This window comes from Rattus norvegicus, chromosome 7 (assembly GCF_021556685.1).
Source record: "Rattus norvegicus strain SHRSP/BbbUtx chromosome 7, alternate assembly SHRSP_T2T, whole genome shotgun sequence".
Classification (NCBI taxonomy): domain Eukaryota; kingdom Metazoa; phylum Chordata; class Mammalia; order Rodentia; family Muridae; genus Rattus; species Rattus norvegicus.
Genome location: NC_141540.1, coordinates 124,383,989 through 124,408,677, shown reverse-complemented (window position 1 = coordinate 124,408,677; position 24,689 = coordinate 124,383,989). Strand labels below are relative to the sequence as shown.

Sequence of the window (24,689 nt, the reverse complement as noted above, 5' to 3'; positions counted from 1 at the left end):
AGGGTCACATCCATACTGTTTGGAGGGAAGGTCGCCATCTAGAATTAGTAGTGATAGTTTTGCATGACAAGGTGCGTATGCTAAAAGTGTCCACAGTACACACCAGAGTGTGACGCGCATCTCCATTCTAAAAGCAACTATAAAAATGGGAGATCAGAAGGCTGCCCCCCACACTGCGAGCAGACCACACGCACAGTTCTACCCCTGGTTCTGGTCAGTTTTAAAGACAACCGTAAGCTGGTGTCTCCCCCTCCCCCCCCCGCCCTCCCAGCCCCAGAGCAGTCCTGGGAGGTGAATGGCCCGAAGCTGGGTCAGGAGGGAAGCAGTGTAAGGAACCCCTCCGCTCAGAGACCAGAAGGCCAGGCAGGCTCCTCACGTGGCTCATGTTATTTTTCTGATCTGAAAGGACTTGGCTGTCCAGTATGCCATGCCTGCAATCCCCAGAGATTCCGGACACTTACTACATCTTTGTCTGCCACTGCTCACATTTGTTGGTGGGCATGTGGGCCTGGTCAGGTGCTGGGGGCTTGGGCTCTGTGCTTTCTTTCACGTTCCCTCCCCTTCCAACAGTTCAGGACCAGTATGGCCCCTGCTTTACGGGGGGGATGGAACCCCGACCTCACATGGCTTAGCAGCTTGAGGTCAGAACAGTCACTCACTGACTAGTACCCCATCTGGTGTGGCCTGTGGGAAAAGATTCAGACCCCATAGGCAGTGGTCACAGAGTCACAGGCAGTTCTGAGGGGAAGGAGCCCAAAGTCTGAGCTAGGCAGCAAACCTTAGCCACAGACAGCCCTGGGAGGCTGGATTAGCTGCTGGGCTCAGAAAGCAGGGCATCCTGAGAGAGCAGTACCTGGACACAGGTAGCTCCAGGAGAGCCTGGCCTTCCTGGGCTGGATTGGGGTTTTCATGTAACAGTGGGCTTGCTGGTCTAGAGAGCTGAACTCCACACGTGCCTCATCTCTCAGCCCTGAGTTTAAACTTGGGCTCCAGCCCTGGAGGCTGCACACTGCTGACCGGCAGAGGGCCCAGGAGAAGGCTTCAGATGACACCCAGAACAGTAAGTAGATAGGGTCCACTGTGACCTGCTTATCCCTTCTGCCTGCCAAGCCAGAGTTCTTGACAATTCGGGAGTGTTCTGGTTCTGTCAAAATTCAGCCCCCAGATCTCTAAGACCCATGTGTATTTTACCCGAAGTCGAATCCATCTGGTTCTCGTTTATTTACACTTAACTCTTCAAATGCAATTTTGCAAGAGTCATCCGATAGCCAAGAGGCATTTCTGCCTCAGCTGCCCTTCAGAAGGGATCAGAGAAGGGGAGGGAAGGGGAGGGAGCACACTGCTTTTGCCAGAGCCAGGTGGCAAGGCTCAGTGGTGGAGCTTGAGTCTGACTGGCCAATGAGCCTGAGCTTTGGTTTCCACCCACAGGACGCTGGAGCCCGTGCAAGGCTTGACACACAGAGGATTCTGGGCAGCCACAGAAATATGGGTGGGGTCCACTCAAAACACAGAGTCTCTGTGTCAAGTTGTGAGTGTTCATGGGGAAACACAAAGCAACTGAAAGAGGATCAAGGAGTAATTTTCTGTTATAAATAACTGCAGACTTGAGTCCCTCATCCAAAAGACAACAAACAGCCTCACCTGGGGCCAAGCAGCGGCCCTTGGTAGCAAACCACAGACCTTTTTGCCGTCGCCCTCAAGAAGCCTATGGCTTGGCCTCAGAGACCCTTCCTGTGAGGAGACTAACCACAGTGAGTGGGCCCCAGCCCTGAAATGACCCCTCAGGACTAGTGGGGACTAGAGAGTGAGGGTAGTGTCCACAGAGCAAAGTCTGGCAGGAGTCACAGCTAAAGGCAGCCTGCTCCAATGTCAGCGCCAGACCTTGCCTGTACTGGACAGTGAGGGACCCAGAGACACTGTTGGGCTCCATCATGGATGCCATGTTCTGTCAAAGCTGGGGTCCTCGGTGGCCACACCCTTGATGTTTACATTCATGGGAGCTTACATGTTAGACACAGAATGTGTACGTGGTGGGGGGGGGGAGTCACTGAGGTCTAAGATGGGCTGTGCCGTAGGAGCTGAGGACACAGGTGGCTTAAGTGTGGAAGACAAGTGAATAGTAGCCCTGGTGACTGTTGGGGTGGGAGACAAGAGAAACTTTGGGAAACAGGGTGCTTCTTGGGCTTGCTGGCAAGGTGAGGTTCAGATCAGACTGAGATGCGTGAGGTCTACTATGACCTTGGGTGTTCACTCCTTCTTAGGCTACAGCATGCCCACCTGCCATTGGTCACTGCCTTTGACTGAAGGAACAACTAGCAAATAGTATTCTTATTGAGGGTTCCCTTGTAAGAGGGACCCAAGCTTCCTCTTTATTTGCTGTCTGTCACCTCAGCTAGCCAGGGGAGTTGAGGCTTCATTCAAAGATGCACTATCTGTTAAAGGAGGGAACCTGTTCACCATGCAGAAGGTACAGGTTGGTCCTGATATCCCTGGACAAGCTTGGGCTTCAGAATAAGCCGTTTGCTCTATGGTCTTCAGCCATGGTCTCCTCCAGAGCCTCCTAGAATCTCAGCTTAGTTTCAGTGCCTAGGTTAGTTTAGTTTCCCTGCCTTCTAGGAAGCCCCACTGTGGTTATAAAGGAAGATAATAGGAGCAAGACATCCCCATGCCCACCCTAGAAGTTACAGGATCCCAGATCCTGGGTTGAAGAGAGCCCCTCAGGGTCTCACTATACATAGGTTCAGTCCTGCCGAGGTCTTAAGGGTTAGTGACAACCAGTTTGTCAAGCTACTTCTCCAAGAGTATCATTCTGCTGGCTGGATTCAGCAGAGCTGGTATTGTCTGAAAGCCTTGCAGGGTCAAGGGTCACAAAGTAGTCTGAGCTCAGCCCAAGATACACCTCCATGCCCACAGCTTAACTTTCCCAGCACACAGCACCTAGCCAGTCACTATCCTTGGGGGTTTCCAGAACTCTCCTGCCACTGCAGTGCTCAGAGTCCCTTCCCTCTCTGCCAGTCCTCTAGCTTCAGGTCACATATCTCCCTGTCCTGAAAGCCAAGAGTTCACATCACCTCCTCCAGGAAGCTTCCCATCCCTGTGTCCTGGTCTAAAATCCCAAGTTTCATTCATCTCAGTCAGCGCTTAGTGTCTGTGGATGCAGAAGGACAAGGGCTTGGGTCTTGAGGAGATGAACCCATCCCTGGAGAAGGATATGTGTATATGAGTGGGGTACATTCCGATACTGGGAGTAACGGGCTCCTGGAGCATGGCATGGAGAGTTGGGCAAAGTCCCTCCAGATTCCTGGTGATCCAAGACAGTACTCTACAGCAGCAGCTAGCCTCTTTCTGAAAGTGAGCTGTAATATCACCCCCAGCAAGCCCTCCCTAGACTGTCAGGTATGGTCTCTTGCCCTGCCAGCCCCTGACCTGCCTCTTTGCCCCGAGCAAGTTATGAAAGAGATAAAGGCCTATCCCCCACTTAAGGAAGGTGTGGCACAGCTGGAACTATGGTCTAAACACAGAGAAATAGAGAGGTAAAGGTCTGGGAACCTGGAAGAAAGTAGTAAAACAGAGAGGGGGGAGAGGAAGAAAAAGAAAGAGAGGAGGAAGGGAGAACTGCCTTCTGCTCCATGAACCCCTGACTAGGTTGTATTCTCTGACAGGAGAGCACTCTGCCTCCCTGGGGCTTTGAGAAAGTCTCTTTTCTTCTCTGTTCTCTTCTGAGAGTCAGAGATGATAAGGACCAGACCCGGTGCTGGGGCTTAGGAAATGGAGGCTGTGTTGGGGGAGGGACTCCTGGGTGGATCTAGTGAGCATTGTCTGAGCTAGGACTGGAGCTGGCATTGGGTATCCTTCTATGTAATGACAAGGCATCATGTTGCCTCTGACTGGGGGCCAGTGAGAAGGGGAACTCCCCACAGGACCAGACACACAATCCATCAGTGAGGACAATCGTGATTCCATAGACAGAGGAAAAAGCCTGCCTGTACGCTAGTACTCCAAAGAGCTTCTTCCTAGTGGACAGTCTGCAGTCCTGGCACTTCCTGGAGACAAGGCCCAGCATTACCCTGTGCCAAGGGAAAGGCAGAGCAGATCTCAGGGAACCCAGTGCCTACTGTGGACTCCCTTCTGACTGTGAAGGCACTTCTGGAAAAGTAGGATGCACCCTGTGCTGGGGTCATGGTGTTCTGATTAACTCCAAGGGACAGCCAAGGACTTGTGTCTCTGTGATGCTCTGCCAGGTGAACCCTATTTGTCCTGGGTGGAAGGCAGACTTCCCCTGATCCCAACTACACCAGCTGATCAGTCTCCAGCTCCCAGGAATTCTGTCAAAAAACTTGAGATGTAAAGTGTCTATGGAAGAGGTCATGAGTGTTGTCTCAGTCTGTAGAGAGACTCAGGGTCCCCAAGACTTTCTATCCTACTAGGGGAGGATGTGGGACCCTGTTTGGACACCATGGAGAAGGGTGTGGAGGGACAGCTCTCTCTTCCCGCCTGCTTAATCTTGGGGTTTTATCATTTGGGAGCAAGGGAAAGACATGTTTACATGGCCTCGCATTTGTTTCAAATTATTCATCAGTGTTGGCGAGTCATTGTTCCCAGCTAGTATAAACAGCCCTGTCCCAAAAGCACAGCCACCCTGCCAGATCACTGAGGGCCTGTGGATGCCTTATGTCAACTGCCTTGGTTCCTTGCTTTCGGTGAGGTGCAAAGCTGGGCCAGGCCAGATGACTGCAGATGGGGGATCCAGGCCAAGGCAGCATTTCAGCCCAGGAAGCCAGCACTGGAGGGTCCGTATCTGCTTTGTTTGACTTGCAGTGGAGACTTTGCTTAGACCGGAGAGGCCAAGAGTCTCAGAGTCAGGAGAAGCAGGCAGTAATAAATGGCAGAGGGCTTGGCTATACCCCAAGGTCAGGGCTCATGGGCAGCTAAGGCCCAGGCACAGGTGCCCACCCCACCCCCAACCCCTCCCCAAGGCTGTTGAGCCAGAGATAGGACTCACCATGGAAACAGTGACTCTCCCATCTGCACTATTCGTGGACCGTGTCTTATAAGTCTTAGGAGCATGCGTTTAAGTTGATCCCAGACTCAAGCTCGGGAGGGAGCAGGTTCTTCCTAACTAGTCTGAATGCATCTGTGGTACAGCCAGCCTAGCAAGGTGGCCGCAGGCTCTTGCTCTGGTGTTCTGTCTTCACTGTCACTGATCCACTGTGTGGGTCACCCAGGTCACTTGAGCTCCCTGAGTGTCAGAGTCCTATGAATGAAGTGCAATTAGTAACACACCCCATGAGCTTCTGAGGCTCTAGTGAGGCCCCTTGATCCACAGTAAGTCCCAGGAGCTTCCTATTGCTCAGGTGATCCTACAGTGCCCCGTGCAGAGCCACAGTCTGGAGACAGAGACCCCTCCTGCAGCACAAAGGAGAGGTGGCAACTCCGTGCACTTTGGAGTCCCTAAGGTGCCGTTAGGGATGGGCCAGCAGGGAGCCATCAACCAAGACCCTGGAGAAGGCTATTCAGAGAACTAATAATGCCTGCCCCCTCTCCCTGGCCTCCCAGGTCAGCCTCTGATCCTGCTGCTCCTCTCAGCAAGAGCCACCTTTACATGTGGGCTGGAAACTTTGGTGGCTTTTAGAGCTGAGAGCTCTGTCCCCCTCCTCTGACAGCCACACGGCTGACATTTGAGCTTGCCAGAGAGTAATGATGCTCCACGCTGTGGGCCTCAAAGGCAGCCGAGGTCTCCTGGGTGGTTAAGTGGTCTGCAGTCCTCCAGCCTAAATAGGACCCAGCTGACAGCACTGCAGAGCCAAGCTGTCCCCAGTTCAGCACAGGTCATCGCCTGCCTCTACCTTCCCACATCCTTTTGGTCTCAATGGCAAAAGATGTTTATGTTAAGAAGCGTAGGAAATTTTCAGCGCCAAAGTGTATGTGTACATGTGCATGAAAAGGAAGTGTGTGTGTGTGTGTGTGCATGTGTGTGTATGTGAATGTGTATGTGTGCATACGTGCATGTGTGCGTGCATATGTGCATGTGTGTATACATGTGTGCATGCATGCGTGTGCATGTGCATGTGCATGTGTTGGAGGCTGGAGATTAGCTGGACACAGCCAGTAGCTCCACATACGTATTGCTTTGTGGTTTTATGTATTTGTCTATTGGAATGACAATACAGCCATGGGACATTAAGGTTTAAGAAGCCCTTCTTTCATTAAACAAACCAACAGAGTAGGGGCTTATGACTCTGGTAATTGAAACATGCTGTTCTGCTCGGGACCAGAGCTCCATAAAGGCCCTTTCAGCCAGGCACACCCTTTGTGCCTGCAGCCTCTGGTCAGAAGTGAGTGTGGGCCCTGAGCCGGTGCCTCCCGCTGAGTGGGAAAGCCCTCTTGGCTGCCTTCCCCGGCAGGCCTGGCAGCCAGGGGTCAGGGGCTTTTCATATCTTCCCGCACCCTCCAAGCTTTTGAAATCAATCTGCCAAGCTGAGACCTTCAGGGTGGTGCAGGCTGCCCTGGCCTCCAGCCTCCCTCTCAGGGCTCCAGGGTCTTGTGCTGCCAGCTGTAAGTCTGAGGTGGGTTGAAAAAAACAAGGAACGGTAAGAGCTCTGGCTAGCCAAGTTTCGCATGGTGGGAAGACACTTCAGTCTGCACTGTCATCCTGAGGACAGGCGTCTACGCAGTAGTGTTAGAGGAAAGGCCAGGTTTGGGAGTCAATCCGAGGGGTCTAAAGTCAGTTCTTGCCACTTTCCATGTAGCCTTGGCCACAGGATTCAGATTCCTCGTCTGTAAAATAACTCATATCTGAGTCTGATAGTATTCTTTCCGGACAAGCGTTAACCTGGGAAAGATGCTTAGAACTACGTTAGGCACAGAGAGAGCAGCCACAGCCACCTAGCCCTTGTAACTGACTACTTCTGCGGTTTGATTGTGAGGGAATACCATGCCTATGGAGTACTATGAAATACCCCTGGTGTACTGCCATGCAGCATCTCCATAGCATGGTGCTATGGGATGCCCCTGTTCGGTGCCGTCAAAGCCTGGTGCCCCATGCAGTATCTCTATTGTATGGCACTACGGGGTGGAAACCCTTCATTAACTGATGGAGATAGTGGTTGTATCTGCGACCCACCAGCTCTAGATGTGACATCTCTTCTCCCCTTCTCTCCCTCTTCCTGAAGATGTAGATGAGTGCCAAGACAACAACGGTGGCTGCCAGCAGATCTGTGTCAATGCCATGGGCAGCTATGAGTGCCAGTGCCACAGCGGCTTTTTTCTCAGTGACAACCAACACACCTGCATACACCGCTCCAACGGTAAGTACAGCCTGTGTTGGCCAGGCGTGCCTTCCATCCCTGTGAAAGCACACAGCGCTCTACGTACGGATTCCAGGAACCTAAAGATAGGGTGGGGGTTTCGGTGGTGACCTCAGTGGCTATTTTCTGTTACCAATGTCAGTTCTTTGTAAAAAAAAAAAACAAAAAAAAACAAAAAAAAAACCTTTCTGGAGCCTTCCCTCTGCCAACTGTTGGAATTTCCCGTGTTTGTATGTGGTGGGTCCATACATGGTAGATATGACCAAAGATGGCTTCCTCTTTGTTGGAGATTGGCTATGGCCATTAAGGCGGGGACCCCATGTTCTCTAGAACTCTTCAAAAGAGGCTGGTGTTGCCTTAGGTCTCCATGAGTTTCTAGCAGCATGTTCCAAGGTCACCAGCCTGCTGAGGGACCTTGGCATTGAGAGGCTGCTGCCCACAGAGACCAGATGAGTTAGGGAGACTGAGCAGGCTGAAGTTGGCTGGGCTGGGGATGGAGATAGTTACAAGCCAAGCTTAGCAGGTGAAAGTTCTTGGTGCCGGGTCACTGATGGTCCGATGTTGAAGTTCGTCAAAGTTTGAGTCTATGACAGCAGGGCTACGAGGTGGGGCAGAAGTGGTCAGAAGGCAACATACATATGGAACCTGGGCCAAGTAAACAGCAAAAGGATCATCAGTTGCTAAGCAAGCTCCCGGTCCCAAGGCAGAACTGTGGACCACTGCAGAGAGGCCTGGTGGGATGGTACGGAGAACCGAGGCGTCTGGGGCCAGGCTGTCCTAAATAGTCAAGGCTGGAGCCGTGAGGAAGTTAGAAAGAACAGCCCACCATCCCTCCTCCAGGACAGAGCTTTGACAAGGAAGAGGGAAGCTGGAGGTTTGAGAGTGAAAGGCAGCAGATCCCAGGTGTGAACCCAGAGCCTCCATCCTTCTCTCAGGCTACTCTCCAGCAGGCCCCGAGCCTTCGCTTCCTCATTCACAGGACAGGGGACATGGATTCGGGTTAGCAGGGTGTCTGAAGCTAGAAGGAAAACCTGGTGTGACCTGTTGGCTACCAGAGGTTGAGAAGTGGAATTCTGGGACACTGTGTGTGGTTTCTGCTAGAAAATGTTTCCTGAGAAAATAAAAGGCCAAAAAAGATTTTTTTAAAATATGTTGGGGCAGAAAACCAGAAATATTCTAGTAGATTCTTAGATCTTCTGGGTTTGTTTTGGCATTTTCCTTGTAGACAAGTCTGGTGCCGTTAGAGTGTCCTCTGAAGGACATTAAAGCCAAACTTGCTATTTCTTGGATGTCTGCTCCAGACACCAGAGCCACCACACAGGTGGCCTCAGGCAGATACCTTGCTCCCGATAAGCTCCTAGCTGCAGTGACATGGGGCAGAACAGTCCAAGACGGGTGCAGGTAATGTAAACAAGGACCTGAGTCCACGAGGACCAGAAGAAGCAGGTTCGTGAGACAGAAAAGGAGATGCTTGTGATGAGCCCGGGGTCCTGCCTGTGATGAGGAATCTCTCAGAGCAGCTTTGGAGCTTCTCCTCTTCCAGCAAGTGCATGCATTCAGTTCCTAGCTTTGGAGACAGCCTCAGGTAGGCTGTGGCAAAGTTAAGCCTCTAATATGAGAGAGGACAGATGGCTGGGTTCAAGAGGGCCACTGCGTCTGGCCCTTCAGCTTCTCGGCATCTGCTGGGCTGAGACGTCACAGGTTTCTATCTCAGCTGCAGGAGATGGGCTGCGGGCTAGGGAGAGCAGAGAATTGCTGTCAGGGCACAGGCCTGGGAGGAGGCAAGGTCAGGGGAGCAGATGTGCTCTCTGTAACATTGCTCAGGGGACAAGACTCCTTGGAGAGGAAGCAGGTAGTGGGAGTGACCGGCACTGAAGGCCTCTGCTGAAGGCCTCTGTGTGGAAGCAAGGTTGTACTAAGGTCAGAGGTCAAAGCATGAGAACAAGCCCTGTGGACGTCTGAAGCAGTTCACCAGGCAGGGGGTGACTGTAGATGGTTTGTAAGAGAGCTTGGGGACTCTAGAGACTGAAGTGAAAGAATTGTGTACCTCCTGGTATTGGCTATAGCCTTGGACACATAGCCCTTCCCACCCCAAAGCTTCCTTGGATTTTTACAAAACTAGGAATGCGGATTTGGCCAAAATACAGAAGTAGCACTTCAACCTCCAGCTATGTTGACTAGCATGTGACCAAAAGAAGGTCCCTTTTCTTATTGGGAATTTTAAGTGGAATCTCTGGATTTTCTAAAATCTGGTCCGTGAAGCCATTCCAAAAGCTCATGGGGAGCTTTTTGAAGTCATCTTGCAGGGCAAACAGGGGCACCATCCAGGCTTCCAAGCCAGAGGGTTGCACAGAGGGGACAAGGTGAGCGAGGGACATGTGTTAACTGTGCACAATGCCTGGGAGAAGACAGGACACGGGGTGCTGGGCAGGCAGGTCATCTACCTCATAAGTAGGTACAGTCTGTGTTTGTAGTGAGTGCCGACTATGTCATCAGCCATGGCGGAGAGGCTCACAGCTCAAAATCAGAGCCTGCCTGAAGTGCTAAGTTGGAGCTTCTTGCCTCCCTGCATGACCTCTGATTCCTTGGCTCCTGGGAAGGCAGATGGATCCAGAGGAGTTGGCAAATTAGATTCCTCATGTTACCTGACTGGCTAATTTCCCTCCGGATCTCTGGACTCCCTCTACCCACCCACCCAAAGCACAGACTGGTTTTGATTAGATCTATGAGAGGGCCAAGGTCAGTCTGGGCTCCTGGCCCAGAAACAAGGCCACACAGCTCAGCCCTTCTGAGTAGCCTGGCTTCCCAGGCGCCAGCATAAACCCTAGCCTGAGGCTCATGGATCAGACCCAGGCTGGATTGGGAGTGTTAGGTTCTTGGCTTCAGATCCCCAGGGGCCTCTGCTGTCACTTCTGCCTCTTTAGGTCCTTTGGCTATTTAAAAGAAAAAGAAAAAGAAAAGTCTGTTAGCCCTCAGGGAAAGTACTTTAAAGCATCCAAGTGTAAAATCTGCCCAGGAGGGGATGGGAGGTGACATGTAGACAGTATGTAGACAGTTAATTCCTTCTGGTGGGGGGAACTCTGGCATGGCTTGACTTGACATGGGGCAACAGCTCAGGGACACTGGGACTTTTGGAATCTGGCTAGTCTTTCTGCTTAACACTTCCTGGTGCTGGCTTTGATTCCCTGACAGCCCACACACCCCTCTGCTCAGTTTCTGGTCCACGTGCCAACAATGCCTCCTCTGGCTCTAGCCCAAGGGCTACTCCAGACTCAGCCCAGCCTCTGCTGCTCTAGGCCAACTCTATACTTGGCCTACCACCTGGCCACACACCTGCCCTAACACCTGGCCACACACCTGCCCTAAGACCTTGGACTTTCTACCTCTCCTACCCCTGGTCTTCCTATCCTTAAAGTATGTCATGTTCATGCACCAAGAAGATATAGTCTCCTGGGTGACCTTCCCTTCTTCTCAGGGGAGAGGTTGTTCCTTCAGTCTAACCAATACTGGCTGGATCTGGAAGAGCCTCTGAAGGCCACAGACACAGCTGTGTGAAGAAAGGCTCTCATCTCCCCATTTACTGATTCAATTCCTTGTTCAAAAGCCTGGTGCCTTCAGATCTTAGGTTGGAGGCCTTGTGATTTTTTTCTTCAAGATTCACTGTGAATCCCTCTATGACTTTAAGCTAAGACAAACGCCTTGGAGAAGTTTTGCTTTTCTCAGGGGCGCCAATGGAGCCATTATAGCCACAATCATGTCATGGAGTACATTAGTGTAGTCATGAGCATCATCAGTCTGACCACCCCTAGTGGCCAATGGGCTATGTACCTCAAGGCTGTGCTTAGAGCCTCATTAGAGACCTGCCGTGGGCCAGCCTTGGCAGAGACCGGAGGCAACACAGTGTAAGGAAACATCACCTTGTTTCCATAAATATAGGAAGCAACACAGGCTCATGGGGGTGGGGGGGTGTCTCAGGAGCTGTGCGTAGCCAAGCCTAGCTCCAGGGCCACCCTTTTATTTGGTTTATGATGGCTCTCTGCTGTGTTCTCCAGATCTGCCTCAAACTCACAGACTCCAACGACAGGCTAGCCTCAGCCTCCAGATTAGCTGGCAACACAGTTGTGGCCCTAGGATACCTGGCTCCCAAGGACCTTTAGAGCTCTTAATCTCCATGCTTGTGACAGGGTGTGCAGTTCCTTGCATCGAGAGAGTTATTAGGGACAGGGACACTATTCGCCACAACTCTCAGTTCCAGGGCAAACTCAAGCCTTTGGAAGGGACAGAGCAGGAGGAGAGGAAAGACAAGGAAAGCAGGTATGAACAGGGCTGGGTTGCCCTGGTAGTGGTGGGTGGGGTGGGCAGCCTTTGTTGGTGCATCCTCAGGTCATTGCTGTGAATATGGAGGCAGTGCAGTCTGTGCTGGGCATGGGTGGACAGGTAGATTCAGAAAGTTACACCTGCAGATCCTGTCTAGCCAGAGGGGACGGGGGGACGCAGGGGACCACACCACAGACCAGCCAGCTGTACCTTGCTCTCCCTGGGATCTACACCAGACTCAGTCACAGGTCAGACTATATTGTGGACCCATGACCATGGAGCTGACCTAAAAGCATTCTACATCTGGCTGAGGGCCTTCTGCACATGTGCAAGTGGATGCGGAGGAAGGACCCTAGTGTCCTCCCTCCATGGCACTCCCCTAGGACTCAGGGCCACATGTCCACAAGCTTCAAGACTTGTCATATTGGCACTTTAGAAGATCTTTCCATTTGATGAGTTCGTGGGGTTGGGCATATGACGCTGCACGTGTGACTTGCGTGCTCACTGCGTGCTGCTAAGCGCTTCCCTGTTTACATCTGCATCCTGGCATGGAACCATTTCCAGTTTGGACACTGGAGAGTCGGGAAACTTGCATGGGTTTGCCAGTGTCACTGAGAGAATTTGCCAGTCTGGTGCGGAGAGAGGGCAATGAGAAGCTTCCGGGAGTCCATTGCAATGGGGTCGATAGGACTCAGGAGTCCAGGATTAGCAGACACGCCTTGCCACCTGATACTACCCACAGATACAAGTGCCCACTGTGCCTCCCACAAACTATCTCAAAACCCTTCCCTCCCCCTTGGCCCAAGCTGACCTGCCTCGATTCCCATACCGTTGTTACCACGAACTCAGTTATACAGACAGCTGCCCCTACCAGAGACTGAGAATATGTGTTGCTATTTGTCCCCAAGCTGAGTGTCTCCAGACCCCTGGGCATCAAGTGAACGTGTGTCTTTGGATGCTTCTACAGCTGGCTGTCACATGCCACTGATCTGTGGCAGGTCTGGCTCTAAGGGTCAGAAGCCACTTCGGTCACATAGGAGACCAGGTCAGAGGCTGAGTGGCTCTCAGATTGTTTAGAAGGTGCCATAGCTCCAGATTTGCCACTTACCATGCTCATGGTTTCTGGATATCGTTGTGTCTCAGAGGGTCCGGTTGTGTGAGAAATGACCTTGGGTTAAACTATACTTGGCTATTGTACTTATTAAACCACCCTGGAAGCATTTGGGGATTAGTTTATTTTATCTGGAACTTGGAAGAGTAAATGCCCACCGGTGTAACTGAGGACCAAATAATAGAAATATTAATGACTTTTTGTCTCGAAATAACTCCAGATTCACAAAAGCTAAAAACAACAAACAAGAAGAAAACAAAAGTCTTAAAGAGAGGCCTGAATGTGCCGTTCATCCAGTTTTCCCCAAAGGCAGCATCACAGGTCACTGGACAATAATCCCAAGCCAGAAAGTCAACAATGACACAGGGTGTATGTGTGGTTTTGTGCCTTTTGGTTGGGTGTAGATTCACATCAACACCATGGTCCAGGATTTGCATTTGGGGCCAGTGAGATAGCTCAGCAAGTAAAGGTTCCCACCACCACGTCTGGTGACCTGAGAGACTCCTGGGACAAACACGATGGATGGAGGAGATTCCCTGCAAGTTGGCCTTTGACCTCCACATATATGTTGTGGCACATGTATATATGCACCTGCATGCATGTAATAAAAGAATAATTTACATTTAAGAACAACTGTACTCTCTGCCTGGCACTGATGGGCCTGAAGGATGACTCAGAAGGACTCTCGCTTTAATATGCAAGTGCTTTCCTGAGAGTGAAAGGAATCACTCTTAGTAATTGTAGCAGGATAGTAGATATCCACTGTGTCATCCAGGGAACCTGAGACTTACGGTCTCCAGTGATGCGTCGCTGACCTTTAGCCTTGGGATGGTACTGCCAGTGTCGAGTCCTTGAGCCTTATGACATGGACACTAGCCACTACCATGGCACAGAGTCACGAAAATTCCAGGTCCAGGGTTCTTGCTCTTTGGAGTAGTAACAAGACTAGAACCCAGGGGATCTGAGTTCAAATCCTGACTACCTCCTAGACTTCCCCATCATGTTTAAAGGAACCATAGCCACCCCCACAGCTTCCTGCTCCTCTTTTGGGGAAGAAGCAATGGGGATCCAAAGAGAGGAATAACTTCTCTACTCAACATGTTAGCAGCTGACGTTGGGGTGGTACCCAGATGTGTGCAGGCCTGGGTGTGATATGCTGTGTGACTGGCACATGCCCAAGGGAATTGATCTGAGAGACTAGTAGGCCTGTCATACTGAGGGTACCAAAGTTAGGCTGGGGCTGGGAGCCTGTGGAGCAAGGGCTGGAGAAGCCGCTGAGAGCTGGCAGCTAACTAGGAAAAATATGCCGTCACGCATGGACTGAGGGCCAGCATGACATGGTAGGATTCTGCAGGGGTTAGGAAGAAGATGGGGGAGAACAGGAGTTTGTGATGGTAAAGAGATAACAGGGGTTAGCAGGGTCATCTGGCCATAGACCAACAGCCTGGAAAACAACTGGGGGTGAAGAAAACGCTTAGAACTCCTGACCAGCGTGTCACACAGGTTTTTGTCATTTTTCTGGAAGAGTGTCAAGAAGGGTCCTCAGATACCACCATCCTCCGGTGCCGTCTGATTGAAGGGGTCAGAGCCTGGCAAAGCGGGTACCGGTGTCTACCCTGCTGTGTGCACCATGCAGTCTCACTAGAGGGGCTCGCTCTCACCCCAGCCTAGGCCTTTGAGTTGCTCCAAGCCTCACCTCGGCCATGAGCCCATTGCCTCCCTTCCCCCAGAGCCGTTCACCCCCTTCCTCCCTGTTGGGTCCAGCAGCAGCAGTTCCATCGTCCAGCCTGTCCCCTCACCATTGCCATGTTCTTTAACGTCTAAGAGGTTAACATGTTCTTTAACATCCCTACTGAAGGTTTCACGGCCTATAGGAGAGGGTGACCCCAGGAGCCTAAAGCCACTCTCCAAACTGCCAGAAGCAAGAGAGACAAGAAATTGAGTTTGACAGGAGTTTGGATTTTTGCTCACTCGGTCTTGAGAAGTGGATGTAGGAACCGCATTTGATCACAAGGCTGTTAGCCATCTTGGGTAGGACATGGAGATGAGGCAAGTGGGGAGCTGGGCCACACTCCCAGCCACCCCATAGGTACATGAGTGTGGAAAAGGATGGCTTGGGGGAAAGTGACAGGCAGGTAGTTAAGAGGAAGTTGGTGGCCAAGGGGAAGGTGAAAGGGAAGTGACTGGGGAGGGGGTGTAACAGGGTGCCTGACAGGGAGGTGACAGGAAGATGGCTGAGGGGAAGGTGACAGGAAGATGGCTGAGGGGAAGGTGACAGGAAGATGGCTGAGGGGAAGGTGACAGGAAGATGGCTGAGGGGAAGGTGACAGGAAGATGGCTGAGGGGAAGGTGACAGGAAGATGGCTGAGGGGAAGGTGACAGGAAGATGGCTGAGGGGAAGGTGACAGGAAGATGGCTGAGGGGAAGGTGACAAGAAGATTACTGAGGGGAACATGACAGAAAGATGGCTGAGGGGAAGGTGACAAGAAGATTACTGAGGGGAACATGACAGAAAGATGGCTGAGGAAGTGACAGAAGGAGTCTGAGGAGGAGATGACAGAATGGCTGAGGAGAAAGTGACAAGGTGACTAATGGGGAAAATGACAAAAAAATGGCCAACAGGAGAGAAGACAAAAGAGACAAGACCATGGCTGACAGGAAAGTGACAGACATTGTGGAGACGTGGCAGGATAGCTGAGGAGAAAGTGACAGGAGACTAGTGAGAGGAGGTGACAATACAAGAGGAGAAAGTGACAAGATGATGTCTGAGGGAAATGTGACAATGTTTAAGAGGAAGATAACAGGTTAGTGGCTGAAGGGAAGTTGGAAAAGGAAAGGCTGAGGGAGAGTAACAGAAAGGTGGCTGAGGGAATGTGACAGAAAGGCTGAGGAAGAGGTGCCAGGTGGGTGACTGCCTGACTGGGAAGTGTCAGGATACTGACATGGAAGGTAAAGGGAGGGTAGCTGAAGACAGCGTGTGAGGATGTCTGAGGCAGGTGTGAGACAGTTCTCTGCAGAGAACCTGTCTACCTCAGGTTTACACTTCGGACTGCCCTGTTACTCAGTCACATAGGTGCTGAATATTTCAGTGGCGGGTGTCTCGGAACAAGGCAAAGCTTTGTTCTTGTGCAGCCTAGAAACTTGGGAGTCAGTGGGACTGAGAGAAAAGTCAGTCTAATTCTTTTTCCCAGATATGGTCCATCCTTATATGCGATGGCCAATTTCTACATTTTTAGAAGCTGAAAATGCCAAATCCTGCTCGGAATCTGACTTGGTGTGTGATTAATGTTCATCGAGAATGGCTCATACAGAGCCCCTCCCCTCCCTCTCCTGAGTGGCTGACACAACCCAGCCTCTGCTGGGGTCTGAAAGGATCTGAATAAAGGCAGGGGTGCGGGGGAAGATTACCCACTCATTTGCTCACTCAGTCTGTCATAGTAAAGAAGATCGTGTGTTGTTCTGATTCCTCTATGGTATAATCCCTCAAGAGTAGTTCTGTTCTGTTGTTCTAAAAGCTATGAAATTAAAGGACTAGGCTCCAGAACATTCCATATCCAGTGAGGACTTCTATACTACACAGATGGTGCCTCTTTCCATGTTCAAATGTAACAAAAGGCAGGGGGTAAAGGGTCTGTACCTGTTTTTAAGGTTATCTCACCCCTGAGATCCACCAGTCCGATCATTCATAAAAGCTCCACTTTTTATACCGTTGCACTAGGGGCTCTGTTCTAGCGTGAATTTGAAAGGGACTTACATGCTTCCTACATGCTGGGATTAGGAATGAAACATTTCCTTCCAACCAATAATCATTAGACTCCTGAAGCATGGAAGCAAGGCTGCCTGGCATACCTACCTGAGTTGGCCATGGTCAGGGCAGTGGGAAAAACCAAGCTCACCTGCTTCCAGGAACTGAGCCCACTGCCCAAGCCCACAGTGGAGTCGGGCCTGGCCAGCGGCTGTTTAGCAGAGGCCACCTGAGGGGTTTGGAATATAGGAGTTTGGGTTAGGAATTGCCATGGGCAGCCTCTGAGCTAATATCCCAGCACTCCAGGATCCTCCTGCTGCCTTCCCCTAAGGCCGGCCCTTCCTTCTCTCTCTTTGTCCTTATCTCAGCCTCTCCGGCTTTCACTTGCCCTTGTCCTGAAGGCTGACTGGATACCGATCCTCTCCAACCCTGCAGCAGCTGTAGGAGCCCTTGCAAAACCCACCTCAGTCCCTTAACCTTTACAGTGGCTTTGCACTGGGGATTACCCTGGTGCTCACAGCCACCCTGTGAGGTGCCTCAGCTAAGCGTTGCCATGGCTCCTGAGGGAACATGGCTCCCCTTTCCATGCCATAATATGTGGGGGCACTTAGAGGTGGGAAAGGCTGGGTTTCTGGTACCGTAGCCAACTCTTCCTCACTTCCAGATTCTGATAAACAAGCCCACAGACAGAGCCGGTCTGTCCCACATGGGAGTTCCCAGCCAAGCCATGGCATAGCATCCTGTGAGTGTGCACAGCTAGCGGGCTCTCGTGGGTTTCCCAGATAGGGTGTTCACATCTCGGGAAGCAAGCCAGGCCTGCGTTCCAGGAGTCCCACTGTAGCTCCTGCAGGGCCAGGGTCATCCCTGCTCTGTTTTAAGGCCTTCTAACCCTGGCTACGGGAGCTGGGATGGGATACGTAGGGTTGCAGTCTCCTTGAACTTTCTCATCTGCTACAGACCAGGTGGGCGGAGGATGGACATCCCTGCCACTTAGCACGGAGATTTATGGCGCTACTGGAAGAGGCCTGGGCTGGTCCTGTGCGGTCTGGAATGGCCCTCAAGGCGGAGACAATAAATCCATCCCATTATTTTTTATGAGCCTCCCACCCCATAAACAACTCCTTTGGCTGGTAAGCCGGCTTCACGTACTTCTGGCCTGGCCTCAAGCTGGCGCCAAGGGCACCACGGGGCTGACTTCTCAACGCCGGCAGGGGATCTTTCCAAAAGGCCGTAGGCCTTTGGGGTCCTGAGGAACGGATGGTGAAGAGTGGAAGGTGAGCCAAAGTTCAGAGGGTTCCAAGACAGAGACAGGACACCTGGCCTCGGGTCCCTTCTCAGCAGGAAGCCCTCGAGCCTTGGTGTCTTGATGAGAAATTAAAGCACACGTCAGAGTTGTTCATGCAGAAGAGAGCGAGGTTGTGCACACAGGTTGCGACCCTCGGAAAGTGCCCATCTCTGGGCTCCACAGCACCATGTCACCAGCATTGCATACAGCCATGAGCATCACAGCTGAGCATGACTGGGTTTTAAGGGCTCCTGAGTATAACCTGAGTATTGGGTGTGTAGGTATGAGTATTAGGTACTAGCAGAGACTGGCTCTAAAACTCAAGTCTGACAGCTCAACCATATGCCTGAACAAACAGGTGGACCGAAAGGCATGCAGCCTAGGCCCCTGAGACACAGAGAACCCCCGTGTTGCCATGCGTGCTGCCCTCTACCTGGGCCAGGGCTGCCAGCTGCTGAGCTCTGGCAGCTGCTGCCAGCTCTCCCTGAGCCTTCATGCACCCAATCTGCGACCTTGTCAGCCCTCACTTGACCTTCCCCCAGCTCCCCACAGGGTCCTAACTTGGATCTCCACAACCTGTCCTTGTCACAGAGCAGCCCCCGCACTGTCCTGCCACTCCATGTCCCTGTCTCCTCACACTGCTCCCTCTGTCTGGAGCTCCCTGTCTAGTCCGACCATTGCTCCCTTGAGAACCTTTTCAGATGTCTGGGCTGTGTGTGGCTTTGATTTATAAAGTGCTTTCCCATTCGTTGGGCTGAACAGAGCACAGCCTAGAGAGGCCACGCAGGGACACCCAACATACTTCCCATGGGTCTCTGGTTCAGTCAGGACTTATACCCGTGCCCTCGGCCATGAGGTCAGCTGAATTCCACCCCTCCCCCATCAGATCCCTCCAGCATGGTCTTCCCTGCTTCGTCTGTCAGGAGCACAACAGCCTTGTCTACCTTTCTCATGAAAGCTGGCTTCTTCAGGAGACACCACGGGGCTACAACTCAGACCCTGATTCTTATCACACCCATCAAACCTGCCCCATCCCATTCCACCCAGCCCAGCCCACCTCTGCATCTACACCCATATTCAGTAAGCAAAACCTTTAGATTAGACTAAATGGTAGGAGTGGCCTGTGGTTTGAACTGTGGGCTACAGAGAGGCTCTCCAAGTGGTTTGAGGCCTGCTGTCCTCTCAGGGGTTGTTAGATCACAGCTGCCCTGTAAAAAAGGAGGTCACAGACAGTGACCTGGGATCCTTCTGCATCAGGTCTGAGGCCAACTAAGGGGTGACATGGGACAACCTGTCCATGTGACTTCCTTCAGAGATTTGGTAGGAAGGGATAAGATCTAAGAGTTACCACAGGAGACTTACTATTTTACATGTAAGGATGATCCATACCACTTCTGTCTGAAATCCAGTCTAGCTAGGTGTGCCCTGGGACTGTTTGCTGGAGGGGGTGAGTGTGGCCCGCTAGACTGAAGGCCAGCTCACCTTAGTCCATCTCCCAGCCAGATCTTCTCCAAAACTGCCTCCCGGTCCTTGGAGAGGCCTCAACTTGGTTGTGGTGACACCTAGTGACCAGCCTGAGAAACTTCAAGAGTTGAGGAGGAAGGAAGGTTAGGCCTGCATCTCACAGAGGGGCTGTCAGGGAGGCTGGCCCCCGCAAGCTCCAGTTTTCCCACCCTTTAGCACTCTTAAGAGAAAAGGGTTTCAAGGCTTCCCGGTTCACAGGTAGGAAGCTGAGCAGGTTGTAAGAACACACTGTGGGAGGCCACAGTGAGGAAGGGACTCACACCGCCCACCTCTGCCACAGATCCCCGTTGGTAACTGCACACATCTGCACACATGTGTCTGCAAACACCTGGGATCTGTCCTCCCTACAGTATGTGAAAAGTCCTGCTTCCTGGAAGCAGCTTTCTCGGGGTCCCCATGACCAGGCAAGCCAAGCCACAGCTGGGGTGCTGAGCTCCCTAGAAAGCAAGCCCTTCCCCCACCTCAACCAGCATGACAGGAGCCAACCATCCGTACTCAGCAGGCAGTGATCACTGAGGGGGCAGATCAACCCCCAAAGGACCCAGGGGCTGTCCTTTTGAGGCTCTGGTGGGGAGGCACTGAGTCCTTTAGAGAGAGCAGAGTGCTTCACAGGCACAAGGGATGAGCCAGCCTTCTCACCCAGTCGGGACCCAAGACCCTGAGAGGCCCAGAGGGAAAATCCCTCCTCCCTGTATGTTCCAGACGAAAGAGAGGCAAGGAGATGAGGGAGGTGAGTGTGGAGTGTCTCTGAAGGGACCATAGAAGCTGCCGAGTGGGGACCAGGAATGAGAAGTGAGTGAGCATTAGAGTGGCCCCTGGAGACCTGGGGCAAGTGGCCCTACCTCTCATGAGTGACAGCATCTGTCCTGCTGGAGCTGTGGTTTTCCAAGCACTCAGCCACCAAGAAGTTCCGTTAAGGAGGTCTGCAAGAGGAGGTCTGGGTGGGCGAAGTTACACAGTCACTGTTCTTCCCAACAGTGACTCATGGTCTCACGGGAATCTGGGAGTCTAGGCAGCAATTGCCAGGGCCCCTCTAAATCTAGATTTGTCTATAGTCTAAAGGGCTATAGGTGAGAACAACTTTCCCACACACACATCTTTTCTGTGACAGCTTGGGTCGTGGGACAGTAGATTTGACCCACACTCCATGGACAGATACTGTTATACTTGTTAGGGAATGCTTCTGCCTCAGGAGGGCATGTGGTACCCCAGCTTACATCCCTCTAAGGTTGCCCTGGGGAGTTGACAAGATGACATATCTGTAGGTTGACCCAAAATATGACTCCCCCAGGCAGGCACCCCATGGGTTCCATCACCCTCTCCCTTCCCCAGATCAGCCCTATACTCCCTTCACCTGGCCTCCCTGGGGCTTTTTCCAAGTCCACAAGCTACGCTTCCTTTTCCCTGAGAGGCTGGGGCAGTTCTGAGCTGTGGAAGCCCCCTAAGGTCCCAGCCTCTTTCTTGGCACTTTTACTTTCTGTTGAGGAAGCAAAGGGAGAGCAAATCCTTCCTTCCAGGTTGGAGGGGGTTGGGGGAGGGGGTGGAGCAAGGCCATTGTTCGCCTCTGTGTTTGAGGGACAAGAACTGAGAAAGTGATGTTATTGATGAAGTTGCTATAGCAATGACCCTTGGGAGGCACATATTCCAACTCTAACTGGGATAAAGGTGCCAGACCTGTGTGGAGGGAACGTTGACATGCACGCTGGTCTGGCAGGCAGGGCATCTCTACACATGGGACCATCTCCTAGCCTATGGGAAGAGTCCCTAGTGGGAAGGCACCATGGGGCCTCGCAAAGGATCCAGGGAAGGCAACGGAAAGAGGCACTGGGCCAGATGTGGCCAGACACATCTTCCACCACACTGACCCATTTCCATGGGTGGTTTGTAAAGCAGGTGTGCCCCCTTCTCAGACTTGAGCCAGTGCAGTATAGTGGGGGCTTCGGTCTATGCATCCTGTCTTCCAGAGAACTCTAGGACAGTGGTTCTCAAGCTTTCTGATACTGCAATCCTTTGACACATTTCCTCACGGTGTGGTGACCTCCGATTCTAAAATTGTTTTGTTGCTACTTTGTAACCGTAATTTTGCTACTGTTATAAATTGTAATGTAAATATCTGATAGGCAGGATATCTGATATACAGCCCCCAAAGGGGTCACAACCCACAGGTTGAGAGCCACTGCTCTAGGAAGAGGCTATAAAAGACGCCCCAAATAAGACTCCGCCCTCCCAACTGCTTCTTCATCCCTCTCAGGGTTCTGTTGACAGCTTTCACCTACTTCCTGGCTTGAAACCCTGTCTCTCTAAAGATTTTATTTTATATATATATATACACATACATATATATGTGTGTGTGTATGTATATGTGTATGTGTATATGTATATATATATGTATATGTGTATGTGTATGTATATGTGTATATGTATATGTGTATATGTATATGTGTATGTATATATGTATATATATGTATATGTATGTATATATGTATATGTGTGTATATGTATATGTGTATGTGTATGTGTGTATATATGTATATGTGTATGTATATGTGTATATGTATATATATATGTATATGTGTATGTGTATGTATATATGTATATATATGTATATGTATGTATATATGTATGTGTGTATATGTATATGTGTATGTGTATATGTGTATATATGTATATGTGTATGTATATGTGTATGTGTATATATGTATATGTGTATGTATATGTGTATATGTATATGTGTATATGTATATGTATATGTGTATGTGTATGTATATATGGTGAGTATACTGTAGCCGTCTTCAGACACACCAGAAGAGGGCACAGGATCCCATGTGAGCCACCATGTGGTTACTGGGAATTGAACTCAGGACCTCTGGAAGAGCAGTCAGCGCTCTAAACCACTGAGCCATCTCTCCAGCCCAACCCTGTCCCTCTAAAGCATGCAGAGGCCCCCCTGACACATGCACTTCACCCCTCTGGTCACAGCCTTCCATGGCTTCCTCTTGACCAGGTCCAGGTCCAAGGACAGCTTTGTAGTCACTTGTCCCGCCTTGGAAGCAAGACCCGCAGCCTTCTAATTCTGCCCAGCAGGTGAGGCTGAGGCTCAGACATGAGGTGAGTTGCCCATAGCATGTGCTCATTCCCTTTGGACTTGGCAATCGATGTGGCAGCTAAGGGCCTTGTCTCCCCATTGCACCCCACCCGGCCTAGCACTAAGGAGACACTCAGCCCACATTTGCAGAGCATAATTGGATTTGGATGGGTCAGATCAGATTAGCTTCGAGCTGGCAGGCAGCCTGGGCTGGCAGGCACCAGGCATGTGAAAACCAGGATTTCCAGGAAGGACTGAAATTCTTTCAACTCCCCTGTAGCGGGAAACAAGCAGGCTTTCTCTGAACTTGCCATATGTGGCTCCCATGCCTACACCTAGGAAGGTGTGTCGGGAAGCGTGTGTCCTCTCAGGAGCAGACATGGTCCGGGTATAGATCTGCAGGAGGACAGATAAGCAAGGCCTACAGTCCTGAGCCACAGAAGCTATGCTAGGCCACCCCAGCCGGGCCCTGGGCCTAGGGCTGAGTATGCATGGGCTCAGAATGAGTAGCTACAGCCTGTGCTTGAGAGGTACATAGGTTGGTGGGATAACCATCTACAGCCAACGTTGTCAGAGCAGCCAGACAGGGGTCACAGAGGCTGGGGAGCAGCTTCCAATCTGGAGTCCGAACCACATTCATGAGACAGGAGTGGCTGGTACCTAGTACATTGCGTGCCTGTTGCAAATTCATGCCTCTTGGGCCTGCATTCTCCTCGATTTAGAAAATATGGGTTTTTGGTGAAAATCATTATGTTTGCGGGCAGCAAGTTTTAAGTTGTAACTTTTAAATACAACCAAGATTATAACTGGCCGGTTTAGTACTGGAGCCTGAGATACGAGACCAAGCTCAGGAGCCTTGGCTCGGCCTCAAGGTGACAGTGGGGGACAGAGGCCTTCACACGTGTGTGCCAGCTCATGCATGTGCACACATACAGACACGCACACAAACACACATGCATGCATCATGCGCACACCAGTTTTGGGGCAGACTGAGAGGAAACTTCTGACTGCACCCTCAAGACCAGCTCTATGGCTCCCTGGTCCCTTCCTGAAACCACACTGCTGACCATCGGCTGTAGCCATCACAGTGGTTTTTAGACTGCTACCCCAGAGTCTCTCCAGGGTGTGACCCCTTGGCTCATGACTGGGCACTCGAAAGGAAAGATTTGATGATGACAGACCCTCAGAGGAAAAGGCATGGCAGTTTCTAAAGTGTGGCACTCTGTGCTCCAGGGCTCAGGGATACATCAGCTCCCTGGGGACAAATCCATGGCTGCCTGGTGACATGTGGGGCTTCTCAGAAGTTGCAATGCTTTGACTAGAAATGGAAATTCAATCTCCCTTTCTTCACCTCAGACAAGCTGAGCTAAACAGAGCATTTGGGCTCTTCCCTACCTGGAAAGATAAACCAGGTATGTTGGGGCATTGATCGGGGCTAGCTCAGGGCAGCTCTGCAAAATCACTGTGACCTGGAACATAACCTGGGGGTCAAGGGGCTGTATGGAATTGATGTACTCAGGGGTAGCCTTAGGAAGTCATTTGTGGAAGACGGGAGGAAAGGAACCAGGAAAGAGAATCCAGGGGATTCCGAGCGCAGTATGGGATTGTGGACCTCGGGAAGATGTACATGGGGACAGGGGACCAATGGTCAAGTCACAGCTGAACCACTGGAGAGCTAAAGGAGCAGCCACATTAGAAAGGAGTAAGTGTGGCCTAGGCTGTGAGCTGCCGGTTGGCAGTTCCCATCATGAATCAAGGAGGCTGCTTGTCAGGGAGGGTATCCCAGGAAACCAAAAGTGTTTGGGTGGCCAAGGAAGTTCCTATCCTGAAGCCACCTCTGAATCTAGCTAGCACCGGTCAGGGAGTTCCCTCTCAGATGGGCAGAAGCAGGCCAGGGTCTGCACTGGGCATCTTCCCGGTTGTGGCTTTGGTAGGTGTTTATGCCTGATCCTTCAGGATGAGGGTATCGGTATCATGCGTGTTTACAGGTGAGGCTCGGAGACTAGAAGGCACACACACGGCTTATGGGGAAGCCAAACTAATGTCTACACCCGCTTTAGCCCACAGGGGCCTTCTAACAAAGCTGCAGCCAGGATTGGCTCATATTGGCTCAAGAGCAACCCTGGTTAGTGGTGACCAGCTGAGGTGTGTTTGCCCAGAAATGGGCGGTGGCCACAGGTCACCTCCCTCCCGGTGACTACTGAATAGGGGCCATTGCATCTCTGTCACTGTGTTCTGCTGTTGGGAATTGAAGAGAGGAAAAGGGCCAGTGTTGCTTCCGTGGGTACATTGGGTGCTTTGCCTGTCCGTTGTGG

The 24,689-nt window shown here is 51.5% G+C and overlaps 1 protein-coding gene across 3 annotated transcripts in view; it reads left to right on the top strand.

Annotated features, from left to right (window-relative positions):
- The window catches only part of Scube1 (signal peptide, CUB domain and EGF like domain containing 1), a 121,992-nt gene that overhangs the window by 39,731 nt on the left and 57,572 nt on the right, over positions 1 to 24,689 (top strand). For all 3 annotated transcript variants that reach the window (XR_015624121.1, XM_087557475.1, NM_001134884.1), the window contains 1 exon segment: positions 7,173 to 7,307. Coding sequence is in view for 2 of the 3 variants with exons in the window: in XM_087557475.1 (XP_087413601.1) it covers positions 7,173 to 7,307 (135 nt within the window). In the remaining variant the exon portion in view is untranslated.